The following is a 19,333-nucleotide window of genomic DNA, read 5'->3' on the forward strand; positions in this document are numbered from 1 at the left end:
GGCAATATATAAATGCACATCCTGCATAATTGCATAATTTTATTATAGCTAATTTCTTCATATTTTTAGTTGAATCAATCAGCCATTGATTCATGAAATGTAGGTAATAGAAACATTTGTTTTAATGGGAATGTTTTAAAATGCTGTACCACAAACTAAATTCCATTCACCTCCATTACATATCATAACTTTAGTCTCTCAAACTGAATCTAACTATCTACATTCAGTCCAAAGACATGCAGGTTAGGTTAACTGGTGACTCTAAATTGCCTGTAGGTGTGAGTGTCGCCCTGCGATAGACTAGTGATCTGTCCATGGTGTACCCCGCCTCTCACCCACTGGCAGCTGAGAGAGGCTCCAGACCCCCCCTTTCCTCTACAATTAAAGGTATTTTTAATTACAACTCATTTAAGAATTTAAGTTTTTAAGTTGATCACTCATTAAAATTAAGTTGTTCCAACTACTTTTTCCGCCTGAATGAAAAGGAATTTTTTTGTGGCATGTACTCAGTTATAGTAATTATGAATACACGTTTTTAAGTTTAAGTTGCTTCAATTATTGTATATCTTAAAGTCATCAACCTAGAGAATGATAGTAATATACATCTACTCCAGAAAACAACTCATTTTATTTGAGCTCCTCTGTCACACAAGCACAAATCCTGGATCTATTCTCTGGCTCAAAACCTGAAGTAATGACTACAGAACAGGGATATACTGGAAGCTTCTATCTACTGAGTACATACTCCACCGGTTCCACCATAGCAAACTTCTCTGTAAAGTGAGTCCACCTCTTGTAGGCAGAAGAAATTGGACCACCACTTCTCTGATGTCAAGGGGTGGGTATCATAAAGACTTTCTGCACATTTGTTGATAATTGTGATCTGAGGATACCCTTATGTATTGAAGGACAAAAACAGTCTTGGTAAAGACATGACAGAGGTTGCTAACCTATGTAATGTTTTAGCAACGTTGTAAAGGTTTCAGATTTACACATTTTGCAGCCCCAGCTCATTTTTTATGGGCCAACTTAACAAAACACTAATTAGAATAGAATGACATAGTATCATTGAATCAACTGTTTTTTAGTGCTTTAGTTTTAGTGTCAGGTAGATACATGTAGGTCTGGGTGATACTGACAGAACCACATAATATGTGAAATATCAATAAGTTGCGTATTATAAAAAAAATTAATCATAACTGAATCTGTGTGCAACAGCTCACCTGTCTGCTGTGCACACCGGCATTTAGGTTAATAAGAATTCAGTGAAATCACAACATCGCATAAAATTTAATAATTAATGATGTTTCCCCTGCTGCCACATGCGTGAATAGCGCAAAGCTCCTCTCCCAGTTTGGAGACACACACATGGATCCTGCTGCTGAGGAGAGGCACTGATTTAACATCGTCGAAGAACAGGACAGCGTCTGAAACCGGATGTTCTAAACCTGCAGTGTGAGAGCTGACAACGCTGTGATACTGAAGGAAATGGTTAAGTTTAACCCTGTACACCAGCTTATATTTCACTTTCAATTCTGTGTATGTTTTACCAATATTTCAGCGCAATTTGATTCAGTCAGTAAAAATATATAGTGTGTTCTTATTTTGAAAGTACCTACGCAGGTTTCTTTATGTATTTCGTGTAACTTGACCCTGGTCTCTCTTTGTCGCTCTCGCTCTCCTCCCTGTTGCTATGGAAACAGGGCCGGTCCAGGTGGAGCCACTGGCTGGCGTCTTCTCGATCACGTGGGGGTCTGTAGATGGGGAGCAGAGGAGAAAGTGGTGACTTTACACGCACATTAACGGCGACTTGATGAAAACAGCCCACCCTGTTGTGATTTCTTTTCGATCAGCGATTTAAGGAAACTGACGGCGGCGTGTTTTTCTCACCTGGACCACGGGGCCGAGGCGGTTCAAAGGACCTTTCAACGACATTCAACGCAGTTGAACTCGCAATGGAAACGACTCTTTAGGAGACGATGTAGTTTGTGGACGTTCTCTGGGGGAAAATCTATCTCGACTCTTCACGGTGACGGTTCTCAGTATTTTCAGTGTCGTAGTCTTTTGTGTTAAACTGACTTCGGCTTTTGGCAGAAGGCGCATCCTGTAGCATGGACTTGTAGCTTTGACGCCAGTATAAATTGCTCTCCCTGAGGACCGGGGCAGCCAGCCATGAAAAATGATGCATCATGGAATCTGATCATCTAAACTTTGAGCAACAATTTCATGTCGGGGAGAGTGACAGCATGGGAGGCAGCAGAGCCGAGGAGATAACAGACTGACGTTGATGAAAAAGAGCATCCCTCTCCGTGTTTTGTTGTGAATGTTTGACTCCTCTGTTCGTGGACGATACACGCACCCAAAAGATCTGGAGGACGGAACGATAGTGTATGTTGTGATGCTTCTTTTCCATTTCTTTTCTGGCGTCAGTTTTGGTTTATCCTGCAAGATCCGTGCTATCCCAGAATGGCTCGCTTTGAAGACGAACTGTCCAGCCGCTATGGAGGCAGCTGTCCCACGGGCCCGGTCAGAGGGGCCAGTCGGCAGCCAGGGCCTCCGGGGGGCCAGAGGATGTACAAGCAGACGATGGCCCAGAGAGCCAGGACCATGGCTATTTACAACCCCATTCCAGTCAAACAGAACTGCCTCACCGTTAACCGCTCTCTGTTCATATTCAGTGAGGATAACATCATACGGAAATATGCCAAAAAGATCACCGAATGGCCATATCCTTACAGTCCAGTCTTTATCTCATACCTCACCGCGCCGAACTCTGCCAGAAAATATGTCCATTTATGGTTCCGTGTTTTTTGGCAGAAGATACATGTATCTAGGAAATATGATACAGTGCCTAAACGAAACGAAAGGATATACCCTTTAATTCTGCTTATAGACAACACGCAGAGAGCCATTTATTGCTGAAATTTAACACTTCCACAGTTGGTTTTTCTGCTGTTTCCACAGGCCACGAGGCTGAAGCCTGTGCCATGATTGGGTGCTCCTCAGTCGATTTTATGTAAAATAAATGTCCTGCCAGATCTTATTTCAAAAAAGGTATGAAATCATTTTCCTTGATGTATGTCAGCTAAGATTGTTGACAAGCAGGGAACCTTAAATAGGCACATTTCAAATGGAGTTTGGCGCCGTTTTTTTATATTTTGCTTCAGATAAAACAGAACTTTAATTGATTAGTAATTACCAAAATGTAATAAGGCTGGACATAATATGTTGCTTGGTGTTTTGACACAGTGTTCCACTTAAGTTCCTAAATTTGCTTTATGCCAAGTCTTCTAGGCTACAACAGGGGCACAGGGTATCTCAGTAATGTAGACTCTCACTTGATAAAGAATTTGTCTTTGAGATTTTAATCCAGGATGATTTCTGTAGTTTGTCTCTTATGGGCAGATGGAGCTTGGTCAGATCAGACATGTGCATTCTGTCTCAGTGTTGAATTCCTGAACTGAGTGTGGTTATAGAGCACATTAAGGCTAGGTTTAAAGTGGATTTATAGACGTTATAACACCATTGTCTTGCTGACATTTGGTTGTGAGGGCTGTAAGACTGCAGGTGGTGCTGTCCAGAGTGCTGAACTCCAAGCAAATAACAGGCTGGCCTCAGCATCAAGGCGGTGGCAATCTGCATGGGTGTGACACCAAAAAAACAAGCCATAGCAATAAAATGCAGCATTTCAAATCAGCTGCTGGTTAATATATAACTGATTTAGCTTGCAGTAAATAATAAAGGAAGTGTAGATGCCACCTGTTGAGTTTTGTGTTTTGAGTTACCAACAAAATAACTTCTCACTGCTGAAGATTCAGATACTATTTAAGGAAAAGTCAGTGGTAAACACCTCATATGTCAATGAGTGTTATGGGTGGTGCAATTAATTCACATTAAGTTGTGTGATAGCCTCCATTACTTAAGTCACTGGTTGGTTACCCCTGGTGCTGAACAAACATTAATCATGCTTTGGTGCCGCATTGTATTACTGAGCCCTTTATCCTGATGTAGAGCAATTGTAGCAACACTACAAGATGATCTATTGTGGCCCTAAGCAGCTGAGTCCATGGGCCAGCTCCCTGTCCTGAGGATGCTGTCCTCCCACAGCTGGAACGGTCCTGAGGGTATGTTGGAGTGGTAGTGCTACTAACACAACAGGAGCATATTGGAGATATCTAATAAACTGTACAAATATATGTATGATTTTTCAAAGTAACCAGAAACTCTACTCTTACTCAGTACTGCAAATGCACTGCATATTGATGAGGATCCCAACAGGCTTATCTGTGACCATGATTAGGTGATTATTGTACTTTTACTGAGGGTATGTGAGCTTGTCTATACGGATCATTAAGGACTGCATGGTAATATAAATACAAGTACAAGTATACAAGTAACTAGTTTGTTAGCACTGGGGTTAAAGGGGCACTGCAACAAACTTATGCATCAATTACTTGTCATGAGAATTATTTCTCAACCTATAATGTTGTCTATGGCTGTGGGGTGGGGTGGGGGGTGGCTCTCCAAAGTCTGAAAAAATAACTCTGGTGATGTCATCAGGGTTATCTCAGTCTGGGCTTGTGGCTTTAAAATGTAACCAGAAACTGGTTTTCCTTATATCCTCTTTAAGTATTGGTGTGTCCCAAATTCATTCTACATTTAAACTGTATACGGAAATCACTATACAGTATAATAATCCTTATTGTGTACTGTAGCAGTTAGTAGTACTGTAGTTGTAGTAGTACAAGAAATCAGCATACGATAACAGGACATTTTACTATGTATGTGTGTGTCACTGGTTGCCAATCAGACTGTGACTTGAATGCTACAGCCACGTTACAGACTAGAAACAAGAAACAAACTCTTGTCTTTAAATTATGAGAAACTGACTTTAAAAGTTGACATTTACCATTGATGCATGAACAAGTACCCACGTAAAATAGAATTGTAGCTGCTTCAAACATTTATGGATGTTATACATGATACTTTTGTAAGAAAGATAAACCAACAAGAACCAAGCAACAAATCAGGTGCAGATGGTTTGTTCCCAGTTGTGGTTTTGAAGAGTTTAAGATCAATTTTTGTTTTCATCTTCCTATATTTTATGTATTGCTTTTATGGTGTGGTTTGTGTTTGCATATGTAGCAAACTGTGAATTTCCTTTCCACAAAAGTTCCTTAATGCTCTTACTCCATTTGAGTACATGATCCTGGCCACCATTATAGCAAACTGCATTGTGCTGGCTTTGGAGCAACACCTACCAGCCTTAGACAAAACACCGATGTCAGAGCGTTTGGTGAGTAGCCACATGCTTTTTATTCTTACTGCACAGTTCTTCATGTCTCATACAGTAGAAGAGACAGTAAAATGCACGGTGATAGTTTGTTCTGTTATTTTTGTTTTGAGACAGTTTGATATGTTACTGAGCATCTTACATGTCTCTCTGTACGTGAAATAATTTGAGAATTGGCTCCAGTTTGCAAAACAGCTCATGGTGGTCTGATTGTTTTCAGCTGTTTCAGAGCTGGTGGTGGCAGGGACAGGATTGTTTTAAGAATGAAATGTCACTCCTGAGGCCCCTAGCTGCCTGCTTTCATTGATCCACCCTCTGAGATGGGCTCAAACCCTGTCTGATGAATATACTACAGAGCTCATGATGATATGAAGTTACAGGACTGTGTCACTTCCTTATAAAATCTTCTATACAGCCTTTCCATCGTACCTTGCTATTCTCTCTAGCTATTATCTAGCCCCAGTACACATTTCAGAGAGCTGTGGCTCTGTGTGTGCCAGTCCTACAAGTAACACTAATTTTTTATCATAGATTAATCTGCCAATTATTTTTACTATAAATCAATGTGAAAATTCAAAAATTTGGAAAAAAAAGCCCATTGCAATTTCTCAGAATACAAGACAATTGTTCAGATTAGTTGTTTTATAGATGAAAAAGACAGGCAATAAGTCATTTAAGATACAAATCCTAACATACCCACTGTACTAATGCAGCAAAATCAGTGAGGAAACACTGACATGCATTTTTTCATGCAGTCAGAGTCAGATTTCAGAACTCAACAGTTTTCAGTACTTCAATACAATCACATCTCACTCAGTACTAAATAGGATCAAGGTTCAATACCCAGCCCCATGTGTAACACCTAATTACCAAAGACAATAGAAATTAGATTTTTTTCCACCTTAGGGCCTGAAGGTGAAAAAAACTTAAACACCCCTAAATTCCCAGAAAAAAATCAAAAGGACATAACTTCAGTATCCTCTATGGTAGTGGTCCCTAAGAGTTCCTTAGGGTGTTAAATAATGTGAGACAGCACTGGAGATAAACATGGGACACTTAGGTTTTACAGAACTATCCACCGTTACACTGAAGCTGTGAAGGAAATTTATCAGGTTGATGACATTAACTGGCTAACATCAGACTTTATTGACACTGCCAGATGAATTTTATAAACTCTTCTCACCATATTCTTCTTTTTTCTAACAGGATGACACAGAGCCCTACTTTATTGGAATATTTTGTTTTGAGGCTGGCATCAAGATCATCGCCCTGGGCTTTGCCTTTCACAAAGGCTCTTACCTACGTAATGGCTGGAATGTAATGGACTTTGTGGTGGTCTTAACAGGGTGAGTAGCACTGGCCTAATGGCTTATACAGCTCCTAAGTGACAGAGCTGATGGGCAGCAATGATTAATGAGCCCCCCGCCCCCCTCCTGTATGGGTGTGTGTTACATTTCTTATTGTCGGTAGAGCTGAGCCATTCTAGATGGCAGGGTGTTTGCTGTTTTCACTGTTTTCTTCATGCCTCAATAAGCAGTCTTAAGGTGGTATTGTCTACCTCAGTCATATACACAGTGCAGAAACAGGCAAAATATTTTTGTGATGCACCATTACCCAGTTAGAAATGATGGAAACCATACAGTTTGTCCCTCAGGTCCAAGTTTTACCTTTTCAGTTACAATTATTTAGAGTTTTCAGTAGCAGTGAACAGAGGCATTGAGTCTTGTTTTACCGTTGTGAAATGGACTGGTTTTTTGTTTTAAAGAATGAGCATGACATGATTAATGACCAGTGCTTCTGAAATTGCTTTATTAGTTTCACATAGTTTTCAGATAAACTATATTCTCATCTGATACATAATGTAAGACAAAGGGAGATTAAAATAGAGGAGAATAAGGCCCATAATCCATATTACACAATGAAGCATATTAATATTTAATGCCAACAAAATATTTGATATGTAAACATTTTAGACAGCACATTTCAGAATTATTTTATTATAGTATTTCAATAATAATATGTGAATTTACTACATTATTCCTAACAAAAATATTATAAATAAACAACACACTCAACCATATACAAATGACATATGTTGATTTTTTTTTTACCTGAGACAGTAAATCCAAACCCTGCAGCAAACAGACATTAGAAATGAGCCTGTTACTTTTATTTCATAAACTTAGAAAATGGGACAAAAAAACTGTAATTGTATTTGCATACAACTGTTTAGTTTTCTTAAAGTTTTACTGCACATTCATGGGATTGAAACTACATTATGAAATTAGCAATGTGTTGTGCCCACATTTTGGCCCCAGTCTAACATCAGCCATTTCTGCTGACTTCAGTGTCCCAATGCTTGAAGCCCCAGAGCTTCAGAGCTGTTGTCTACCCTGAAGCTGGGGATGCAACTAAGAACTGTTCTCATCATCACTTTTTACTTTACTGTAGATAAATTGCTTATTTAGTCAAACTAACATCCAAAAAGATAAACAAATCCTCATTTTAAAATAATTATAACCAACAAATTAATTTTTGACATTTTTGATCAATCATAGTTTCAGCAAGGTGTTAAATTGACATGGCTCTAAAGTGTTTATTTATGATGGGTGTGGACTAATAGAACTGGTGTAACGCTGACTCTGATCCTCTCTGCAGTTTATTGTACTGTTTATATTGTGCATGTCCTACACAATATTGCCATTTAGTTTTTGGTTTATGCTTTAGAAATGCTTGGTAAGCTTAAAAGAATGCTGCTAGACCAGTTATAATCTCTTTTTTCATTATGTCAGCCCTGATTGTCTGCAGAGTAAACAGGGAGGATCCCATGGTATTGGATGAGAGAGCTAGTACGAGAATAATGCTGTTGGTGTGGGGGGATGGAGTGTTGGGGGTTGGTGGGGAGGGGCAGGGTGGGGGTAGTGCTGTTACGCAGCAGAAAGTCCCTGGGTGCTTACTGGTTCCACCAGGGGATGGCCTGGCCTCTCTTACATAATGACACAGAGATTTATTTGGCCCATCTATTGGGGTTTATGTCAGGAACCTCACTGCAATAAACAGAGCCTCTGCCAATTCCCAAAACCCTCATCAACGACCCGGCCCCTCCCACTGGAAGTCACTGAGAGTCACTGAGCCTTTGTTCTCACTGGCTGAAATGAAGGGGAAGCAGTTGGTGGAAATGAAAATAAATGTCATCCACCGGAATGAGTCTGGTTTTCCTGCAGAGATCTGTTTGAGTATGTCTGTGCCTGCATATGCATTCATAGGTGTTTATCCCAGTACCATACAAGTGCTTTTTGTACTATCCTCTTTACTAGAAAGTATTAGTGCCATATACATTTCAAAGCAAACAATAGTACTTTAGATGTTTTGTCCATTCATTTCATTCGTGTGAAAATCTGCATTAAAAAAATGAAATTATCTCAATCAAAATGGGAAACTTGTTTGAGGTTATTTTTGAATGCAGATTTTTCAAAGTGCACTACACTTTTATACACTTGACAACATGAAAAACAATGTGATGGATTACCCACCTTAAAGCGTAAGACTGGTACTATTCCATATTTTTCTTACTGCCAACAAATCCCACCAAAGACCAAATTAACAATAAATACAGTATAATCAACTAAAAATACTGTGTGTGTATCCTGATCCATCTCTCATTCTCACCCATTTCTCTGTGCCACAGAGCCCAGTTTCTGTCCAAAAACTGTTAAAAAAAACACATCAGTGTTTGTAACACATGCTCCTTCATCACCATGTCATTTATTTTGTCTTGCTTCCATGCACATTGTCCTGATGCCCAAAATACTCACTAGAGCACCAAATGTGGATTAATCCACTGCTGAAACTTTTCCCCTGAAATTGTACTATTTCCTCCTGTTTGAACATTTGTTCAAACTGTCAGTGATGAGATAGGATAATTATTTGAAGAGACTTGGCTAGATAACATCTCACTAGAAAGATTTTTAACATTTTGCATGAATATCCCTTTGTTTAAAGAATAAGAACTAAACAGAACAAAATCTGTGTGCATTAGGATTGGGTGCATTACCATTAGTTATAGAAGTGGACAGGTTTAATAGTCTCCTTGAAGAGAAGAAACTTTGTTAAGGGATTTAGGTGAGGCCGAAAACATCCTCTTTATTTTTTGTTGCCTTTTTATCCTGATATACTGTTTTTTGTAATGTGTTCATCTCTAATGACATTTGGTTGACCTAAAGACCTGAGTTGTGTTTTAGGCAAAATCTCTGTGGCATATTTCATTAGTAGTGCCAAAGTTCTTTATTTGCAGTGTATTATTATCTGTAATGAGATTTGTTCTTTTCCCCCCTCCACTCCTGGCAATGTCCCTCTGTTGTCAGTCAGGGACAGTCTTACCCTTCACAAAAATTTCCCAAGTGGTCTCAGCTGCGATTCTGGTGCAAGTGTGGAGTGTGTTAAAGGTAGGCACTCAGATGAGCTTGTACAGCTGATGTTGCTGATGTTGTTTAGTTGCAGTAAGAAGTGAGTCCTCAGATTTGTTCTGCTTATAGATTAATGATGTATTCTCACACATAGATACAAAGTAGTTGGCAGTATATTGCTTCTTAGGAATCTGTAGTCTGGTGGTGTTTTTTTTTTTTTTTTTTTTGAGCATGCAATTTTGCAATTTACATTCTCTGCTCCAACTGGACAGTTGTTTCCTACTGTATTCAGCCAGACACACCAGTACTGTCTGCGATTTGATTCCATAAATTGTTCTTTTATTAATAATTTTATTGAGTCCTGGAATCAGTCTTGCCTCCATTTTGTTAAAACTTCTCTGCACAGTAGAAAACGTTTCTGCCGGAATCAAGTTGATCCTGATTGGCTCTTGCCTGACTGTCACTCACAATGCGTCAGAGGATATTTGCACAATGTTGAGCCTTTCTCAGTTTTCCCCTCTTGTGTATCTAGTATGTACATGACACAGTAAACAAATGTGTAAGTATGTTTGAGCTGTGCTAGTGCATGTGTGTGGATGTACGTGTTTGTGTGTGTCATGCATATATCTATGTTTGAGTTGCTGCTGAGTATATAGGTGAGGATTATTCACAGGTTGTCAGGGCCTGTGTGCAGCGAAGTAAGAGAATCTTCCATCATTCTGTGTGGATTGGAATGGCCTAAGCAGGCATGATTGAATTGGAGCTGAGTAGGCTGACATGATAACCATAATTGAAGGGCCGGATGGTGGTAAGCAAGCATTACAACAGTGGTCTGACAGGTTGAGCCATGTCATCAAGGTAGATACTCTGTCACTCATAGAGCGCATGCAGCTGAGATACACATGAAGTCAGGCCCCCTTAAACATGCATGAACACATGCACACACATGCCAGAAAATCACTTCTCCATGATGATGTTCATTTCCTGCAGGATGTTCTCTGTAGAAACCCATTACAATTAGTCATTAGCAGTGACTCAATTGGACAGGACTTCAAAATATTTGTCAGCTCAGCAACCTGTTGTAATACGACAGCGTTACTGAGGATGATGCCTCAACTGGGTATTTTGCAAATTTAAAACAGGCTATTGCAGCAGCACAAATAATTTTCCCATTTTGGCCCATCACTATAAAACGTATATAGCGGCGACACTGCAGACATAAAGTTGGCGTCTTGGTCATAGCTCAGTTCTCTCTCTCTGACACCGTCAGTTGGTTTTAACTCGTCATATCACTGGTAGTTTCAACTTTAGCTGTGTCTGTTCTCGTGACTAGCATACAGCTCTCACCTTGACATCGGAGCAGAGAGATTCAGAGCGACTCACACTGCCTGCGTTGCGCTGTCACTCTGTCCTCCATTTTCATCAAGTATCTAACTCCATAGTTAGCTTTGTGGTTTGGTCATTTTAAGACAAGATGTGGTTGTAAAGTTTACAGCCTGTTGCTCTGTTGCTCCTGCAGTGCTCAGTGTATGAACTGTGAGGCAGCTTTTTTAAAAAAGTGTAACAACTCATCCACTGACTCTGTGTGAATCAGAGTCTTCCCAACTGATGCATCAAATGGCCGACATTTAGGGAGCCACCCTAAAATTGGCCTTATCTTCACATCTCACTCAGGAATAAGAAGGAAACTAAGTTCAGAAGTAGTAATTTGATTTATATCGAGATTTATATCAATATCAACCGATATGAAAAATCATATAATGATATGATTTTTTCTCATATCGCCCAGCCCTAACTGACACATTAAAAAACAAAAACTCTTTTGTGGCCAGATATTTAACTTTGTTCACCAGCTTGTCTCTGTCTGTCTGCCATTTGATGCTGCAGATAGCGTTTAGTGGCGTTTTTTGTGCTTTGGCTGCTAACTACTTCTGGAAATGGAGATTCAGCCTAACTGTAAAATTACAGGCCCTAAAGAAAACAATGAGCTAACATTAACAGTGATTGAAAAGCAACATAGAGCTGCAGAGTTGTGTGACAGCAACTCCTCTGAGAGGAATATATCAATATCTTGGACACTGCTTATTTACTTTCTTTTCTTGAGTGAATGATAACAGACAGTGACTGTTGCTGAGGCTGCTGTGTTACATGTCTCACATCTGATTCCATGATGTTGGCATGCTGTATAAAATCACACACCAGGATGGCATTAGGCCTTGTTTGGTTCTGTAAACAACAACAACATATTTGAGGGTGGTTTTGTGCAATCTCTTTGTAGAAGGGGCTATTCATTTCCCTCTTGGGGCAGGGCATGCAGGATCTTCACATTTTGCTCTGTAGGCACAGACTTTGGATGAGCACTTTTGCCATTCACAGTCCTCATTTTTCACAGTTCTTAATTGAGCTTCATCCATTCTTAGTTTCAGTTCTCTGATACCCTCTCGTTATTTCTGTGCTCAGAGTTCTGCCTCTTTCTGTCTTTCTTTCTGGCCTGACCATGTTTACTTTTCCCCTTTCCTTTTTACGTTTGCAAAGATATCATTGAAATAGCTCTGTTGTTATAACCTTGATCTCAAACATTTTTCCAAAATGTGGAAATAGTTTTTAGTGTGTTGCATCACAGCGCTAGCATAGACAGCCATCTTCTTGATGGCAAACTGATGGCTAAATGATTATGGAGCAACATTTACTGAGGATGTTTTACATAGGATCTTCTGTCAAAATGCATTGTAGCTTAGCTAGAAACAGACTGACACAACATGACCTTGTCTAAAGCCAATTACAACAAAGGGGGGAAAAAAGCAACAAAATATTCCAAAAATGCAAGCAACATACAGTAGATTACATCAAGTAATCAAACTGGCATTTAAAGGGCTAAAATACTCAAAATGATTAACTGTTAAGAGATTTATGCAGGAAAAAAGCAGAAAATATATTAATCTGTAATGTTTTGTAATGTAATATAACGGTTTTTGGACATTTTTGTCCTCTAATGATGTAAGAGTATGGTAATTTGAATTCCAAAATTTGTCAAGAGAGAGACTTTAGTACAAGCAAATTGTGCCATATACACTTCAAAGCCAAAATGATGGCCAGAATAAGAGGAAAAATTTGCCCAAATGAACAAAAATGTCCATAATGATCCATGAGGGCTAGACCAGAAGAGATTATGAGAAGTGAATGGGAAAATTACTACGCAAACTGTCTGCTGTAAACATCCATCACAGTTCACAAATGGAGTTACATTTTGTGTGCACTTACTGTGGAATGAGGGACTATTACCCACATTTTAGTTTTACCAAATGTGGTTTAGGGTTGGCCAGTTTTTCACCTAATTATTACAGGATGCTGTACAGAATATAGAAACCACCTGGAAAACTTGCACTGCTCTCAATAGGCCTATTGCTGGTGTCAGGGACCAGGAGAGTGGGGTGTAACTTGATAGTAAAATAGTAATAAGAATGATAAGAAGAGGAGGAAAAGGAGAAGGAGGACTACAAAGGTGCTGTTGCTGCATTGTGTTGTCAGTGTGTTCTCAAATTTCAGCATGTTACTTAGTGTGCATGGTGACCGAAACTAAGAAAACAAGGCCCAAGTTGTAACATTGCAATTTCACATTGCAAACACCTATCTATTTTGGTCTACACAAGATCCAAATTTGCACCATTAAAGGTCTGCCATAAAAAAAAATAAGATTCTAATGTTAACACCCTTGTACACAGAAGCAGCTAAACCTAAATAATATATAGTATTGATTAGGAATGGGCATAATTAATCAGTGATCGATTATTGATTGCTAAGAATTGTGTCAATCACATGGAATTTAATATCAGCGAGGTTGTGTAGTGTGTCTTGAAGCAATATAATGATTTTCACTCATGGCAGCAACCAGCAGTAGGCGCAATTAAATGTAAACATGAAGGGAGCAAGGTGGTGTGGGACCATTTCAGGCTAAGAAATAACAAAGCTCACTGTAAACATTGCAAAGGGAGTGATAACTTTTTGTGTGTAAAAGACTCTCAGTTGTGTTTCTGACAAGCATTGTAGCTTTGGTTTGTGAATTTGTCTCTAATTTGATTCTGAGCCTTGGGCACCACTGCCTTTATGAGGCCGCAGATCTTTGTTGTTTTGCTTCCTGTTAGCTCAGTTTTAAAGAGGATTGTTGTTGGACTATAATTTTTTCTTGGAGTAAAGATGTAATTGAGATAAAAACTCTTTACTAGCCTATTTTCTGCCACAGGCATTTTCAGTATAAAAAATAATAATAATCAGTAATTGGTCATTAATTTTCCTGATGATTGACCAAGGAAATTTCTTGAAATTCCCTTCCATATTACTGATGTGAGAGGTATTTCAGGGATCATCTCCATCTCATTCTAACACCATTACCATTTTGAATGTGGCATCAACTGATCCACATATATATCAGGACATAGCCTGAGCCATCTTTCATTAGCTGCTAATCAGATCATGTGGTGGGCTGCAGAAACGGTAAAGCCTGGATTAAAGTTATGTATGCCAGGTCCAACCTCTACCGTGTTCCAATAAGATGTAGGGAGTTGCCAGTAAGAGTGTATATGTGCCTCCCTGTGCTCTCACCCAGATCAATAGTGTATTGAGCTGAATGCAGAGCAAGTAGATTCACTTCAGCACTCCTCTTTATAGCTGCCTGGATCAAAGCAGCTTCTGTTGGATCTCTGCAGTGGCTCATTCCTACATTATAGCCTGCTGTCACCACTGCCACACACAGCTCAGGATAACAAGAGGAATTAAAGCTACAAGAAGTGTTGAACGCACCCATGCGCCCGTGCCCATCAGGGGACCTGCGGCCGTGGGGTCGCCACAGGTTGTACGACGCACTTCCGCAACTGCATGACTGCTGAACACACAACCAGTGAGTCAAAAGTCACTTACTGCGCCCATCAATTGCACATTACCATCATGGACAATGGCAACCACCTGCACAGATAGACCCTAAAAGGGGCTTAAGCCTCTGTCCTTTTGCCCTCAGGCTTGAAGGAGAACAATGATCAATATCACATGTAATTTCCTGTTTCCAGTAGGTGGCAATGGCATAGTGGCAAAATTTGGAGCAGATTGCACAGTGCATATGAGAGTTACAACAACTTCCTTTTTCATGGTGAAGCATCGAAACTTGCCACAGCACGGGCGTCCCACAAAGTCTTCACAATAAAGCACCATTACGATCATTACTGCTTTTCTGACTAGAAATGAGGCAAATTAGATAAACCCACACATTATTTCCTATTGCCTATAGATGGCGCTTTGACTATACCTGAATACAAGCATGTATGATTTCAGGACAGGCCTGTTGTCAAACCTCTGAAATTTGGGGCGGGGCAGATCAAACAATGTATGTTTGAGTTCCTGGTTAATGTTGAAACATCGAAATTTGGAAAATGCCAGTAGTCTTTTCAGACCAATTTTGATGTCGATTAGGTCAACCTGCTAAAAACAGTAATTTAAAGTGTTTAACATGTCATTTCCTGTTTTCAGTAGGTGGCATTGTGACTGCAGCTGAATATTGGCATGTAGATGTGTTCAGGCCATGATCTGTATCAGGCATGTGAAGTTTTGGGCAGATTGAACAGTGCATATGAAAGTTACAACAACTACCTGTTTCATGGCGAAGCATTGAAACTCACCAGAGCACCACAGCATGAGTGTCCCATTACTGCTTGTCTGGCCACATCTGAGGTGAATCAGATCATGCCACTCATTTATTACTAATGATGAACACAATTTATTCTTTTGCAGTTAATCAGCTTAATTGTCTTAAGATTTGCAAGTAATGTGTTTTGATTCATGTATGTATTAATGCATTGTCTTTCTTTAAGTATTAGCACCACCAAGTAATATCTCGTCTTGTACAATGTCTGAAATGATCGTGGTGGAAGGCGAATATGTGATATGCACAAATATTCCAGATTAATAATGTAGAGTTTATTAAGAGATCATATTTCATTCTAACTGAGACAAAGAAGGCGAGAACAGTGAACCATGATTGGCTGAGACCTCCTCACTCCGCCTGTAAACCTGATACTATCCTCAAGAGAATAAAAACTCTGGCTCGCAAAAGACAACGCCTTTGGTTGAAATCAGCTCCAAACTACACAGCCACTCGCATTTTCGATGTTCCTTTGTTCTTTTTCCACCACGTGCTCCGCAAGTAACCTTTTCTTTTATCTATACGCGCAAGTGACTTTCTCTATTTCTTTAAGCCAAGCAACATCAAGTTAAGCCAAAGGAACAAAAGTATCTGAATACTTAGAACTAATTTTTGATGATCCTGTGTTTTTAAGAAACCTGCAAGAAACTATGTTTGCCAAGACAGAAGGTCTGTGAGTAAGCTCAACTAAAGCTGAACTGCTGAGACACCGACAGAATCCATCACCGTGTTAACCAGAGACACGGCCTCCAGGAGAATCCACCTGGATCCTGTGTTTACATAGTTACCACCACAACCTCAACCACCTGGATTCCAGCCAAATCTGCAGCTGCCACAACTCATGAACAACTCATCAACTGTATGAATGTGTGTGAATGGGGTGAATGTGATCTGTAGTGTAAAGCGCTTTGAGTGGTCGGAAAGACTAGAAAAGCACTATATAAGTACAGTCCATTTACCATTTCCCATTAATATCCGCAATTTCCGTCCCAAACTGGACGGTAGTGCCCCATTCAACAAGTGTAAATTGGATTTTCCAACGATTATTTTGTGCATTTATGCAGCAGTCTCTATAATGCCACATGACATTATAATTAGTTCTAAGACCATAAACCCAAAAGAAAAAATAAACTAAATTATTATTATTATTATTATTATTATTAACTTTTATTCATTTTTCAACAGAAAAACTATGTACCAGTGTTTGGAGTCTATCCATGTACAAACAAAAGCAAACAAAAGAAAAATTACGTCTGTAGTGCACACAGGCAGAAATATATGCATTTATATCTATGTGTTCAGTTCAGTTCCTCCCACTTATTCTGGAATCGGGCTGTGGTGGTAACAGGCTAAGCAGGGCCTTCCAGACGTCCCTCTCCCCAGCAATGTTATCCAGCTCTTCCTGGGGGATTCCAAGGCGTTTCCAGGCCAGAAGAGATATGTAGTCTCTCCAGTGTGTCCTGGGTCTACCCCGGGGTCTCCTCCCAGTTGGGGAGATCTCCAAAGAGATCTCTCCAAAGAGATTCTACCAGGAGGCATCCTAACCGGATCCCTGAACCACCTCAACTGGCTCCTTTCGATGTGAAGGGGTGGGGGCTCTATTCCGAGCACCCTCCGGACGTCCAGGCTTCTCATCCTATCTCTAAGGCTGAGCCCAGACATATTTATGTGTCCACTCGTTTTTTTCACTTGGGCCATTCTGCACCATAGTTTCTGACCAGGATAAGGCAGAGAGCTACATCATGCACACACTGCACTTCCATGACACAAAACTGTTCAAAATATGGTCACCACTATCTCCAAAACCTCTATATTCGAAATCTCTAAAAACTCCCCCAGTTTCCCCCGGGTCGTTATCACGGCAGAGTCCCGTAGGAGAGCCGCATCTTGGCGGCCTTCCTTTGCAAGTGTTTTATTGCGCACACTACGGCATACTCCAAGTGCTGTTTGGTGTCTGTTTTCTGTGATCACTGTAGTCTCAAATGTACTGTGGAGTGGCACAACCTAAGCATCAGGCATACTGATATGATTATGAGAAGAGACAGTTTGTGTATTTGCTGTTGTTGTGTAAAAGCCTTGTGATCAACACAGGATCCTGGCTCTCTCCCAGTAGCATCCACACCTTCCCCTGAACCAACACCAAGGACTGCTGGCTCTCTGTGTTTGGCAAACAGGCTCACAGTGCCAGTGGTATGTGATACAGCACAGTGTTAAAGACCCTTTATATAGTGAGAGGCAGGAAACCAGCAGAGTAAACACAGGATAGCTGGATCCTAATGAAAGAACAGTAAACCAGTAGGGATATATTCCATTGTTTAAATCAATATTGTTATATTTGTTCCTTTCCTAAAAATTAAACATCCCAAAATGACTTCAGATATCTGGTATTTTATGAAAGGAGACCTTAGATGTGATGCATTCATATTTAATTTGAATTTATATTCCAGTACTCCATTTATACATTTTGCACTCTGTGAAGTAGGTGTCCATTTTAACCTACAAGAAGAATATGCTTGTTTACAACATGATATCCGAAGGCATAGTGACTTCAATCTTAATGTTTGTCTGACAATATTTCAGGTGAATCATTCCTGAAATCCTGAATACAGGCATGTAGATGTGTTCAGGACAGGCTCTTCGCGAGTGATCGAAATTTCAGGTGCCGCCACGGCCACACCTGATGATGTCAAAACAATCTTCTGATAACTTTTAATCACAAAGGTCTGGCTAAGTTTGAGGTGGATTTGACAAAATCTCAAGGAGGAGTTCATTCAAATACAACATGTTGAAAAATTAGCAAAATTTGCATATTAAAATGGCCAGCTTCCTGTAGGTTTGAGGCTATGATGTCAAGTGACTTTTTTGTGCATCTCCGCATGTTACATATGTGTACCAAATTTCGTCCACCTAGGACAAAATAAGCCCAATGGCAAAGGGTTTTTGAAAAATTCTGGGGGTCAAAACAATATTTTGATAACTTTTAATAACAAACTCAGTACTGAGTGTTGTGACCAAGTTTGAGGTTGATACAATGAAATCTGTAGGAGGAGTTCGATCAAATACATAGAACATGGCTGTTGTCTGACCTAGTACTGAGTAATAATGCAAAGAGAGAGAGAATAGAAAGAGTACATTGCAAATGCAAATTCCACACAGAGATGTATAGTGACAATGATGGTGATAAAGAATGAATAAGACTAATAAGACTAATTAAAGCTGCCCCCGCACCCTGCGCCCGTTGGGGGACATCGTACAACGTGCTTTCACAACCGCATGACTGCTGGACACAGAACAGGGCGTCATGACTGCAGCTGAATATTGTCATGTAGATGTGTTCAGGCCATGAGTTACAACAACTTCCTGTTTCATGGCGGAGCATTGAAACTCACCAGGGCACCACAGTAAGGGCGTCCCATGAAGACCCACAGTCTTCATATAGCACCTTTGTGATATTAGTACTTGTCTGGCCACATTTGAGGTCCACGTAGATGAAACACATCATTTCATAGTTGTGTTCAGGATAGGCCGGTTGTTAAACCTCTGAAATCTTGGGCAGATTGGACAAAGTATGTTTTAGTTGCATCAACTTCCTGCTTCATGATGAGACATCAAAATTTGACATGCTGCCACGGCCATGCCCATCGACATCAGGTAAAGCTTTTCATAACTTTGAATCATATAGGTCTTCAGATTAAAGTGATTGAGTTTGAGGTTGAAAAACTCGAGGTGAAGTTCGATCAAATATAACATCCCCAAATGGCAAAAAATAAGTAAAATTTGTGTATTAAAATCAAAATGGCCGACTTCCTCATGGTTTTATATCAGCAGCAAATGTCATAGACTGGCCAACAATTGGGCTGACCCAATGAGACAACAAAATCATACAGTATTTACTGGATATACATCACCCTATGTATTTTCAGATAACCTGTTTTTAACTAGTAT

General features: G+C 39.9%; 1 protein-coding gene across 1 annotated transcript in view; it reads left to right on the plus strand.

Moving 5' to 3' along the window:
* The first annotated feature begins 1,518 nt into the window (after positions 1 to 1,518).
* cacna1ba (calcium channel, voltage-dependent, N type, alpha 1B subunit, a) overlaps positions 1,519 to 19,333 on the plus strand; it is a 144,133-nt gene continuing 126,318 nt past the window's right edge. The window contains exons 1-3 of the mRNA XM_051075122.1: positions 1,519 to 2,726; positions 5,191 to 5,296; positions 6,500 to 6,639. Of these exons, the coding sequence (XP_050931079.1) occupies positions 2,467 to 2,726; positions 5,191 to 5,296; positions 6,500 to 6,639 (506 nt within the window). The 5' untranslated portion in view covers positions 1,519 to 2,466. The remainder of the gene's footprint in view (positions 2,727 to 5,190; positions 5,297 to 6,499; positions 6,640 to 19,333) is intronic.

The sequence above is a fragment of the Lates calcarifer genome, linkage group LG13 (genome assembly GCF_001640805.2).
Source record: "Lates calcarifer isolate ASB-BC8 linkage group LG13, TLL_Latcal_v3, whole genome shotgun sequence".
Taxonomy (NCBI): domain Eukaryota; kingdom Metazoa; phylum Chordata; class Actinopteri; family Centropomidae; genus Lates; species Lates calcarifer.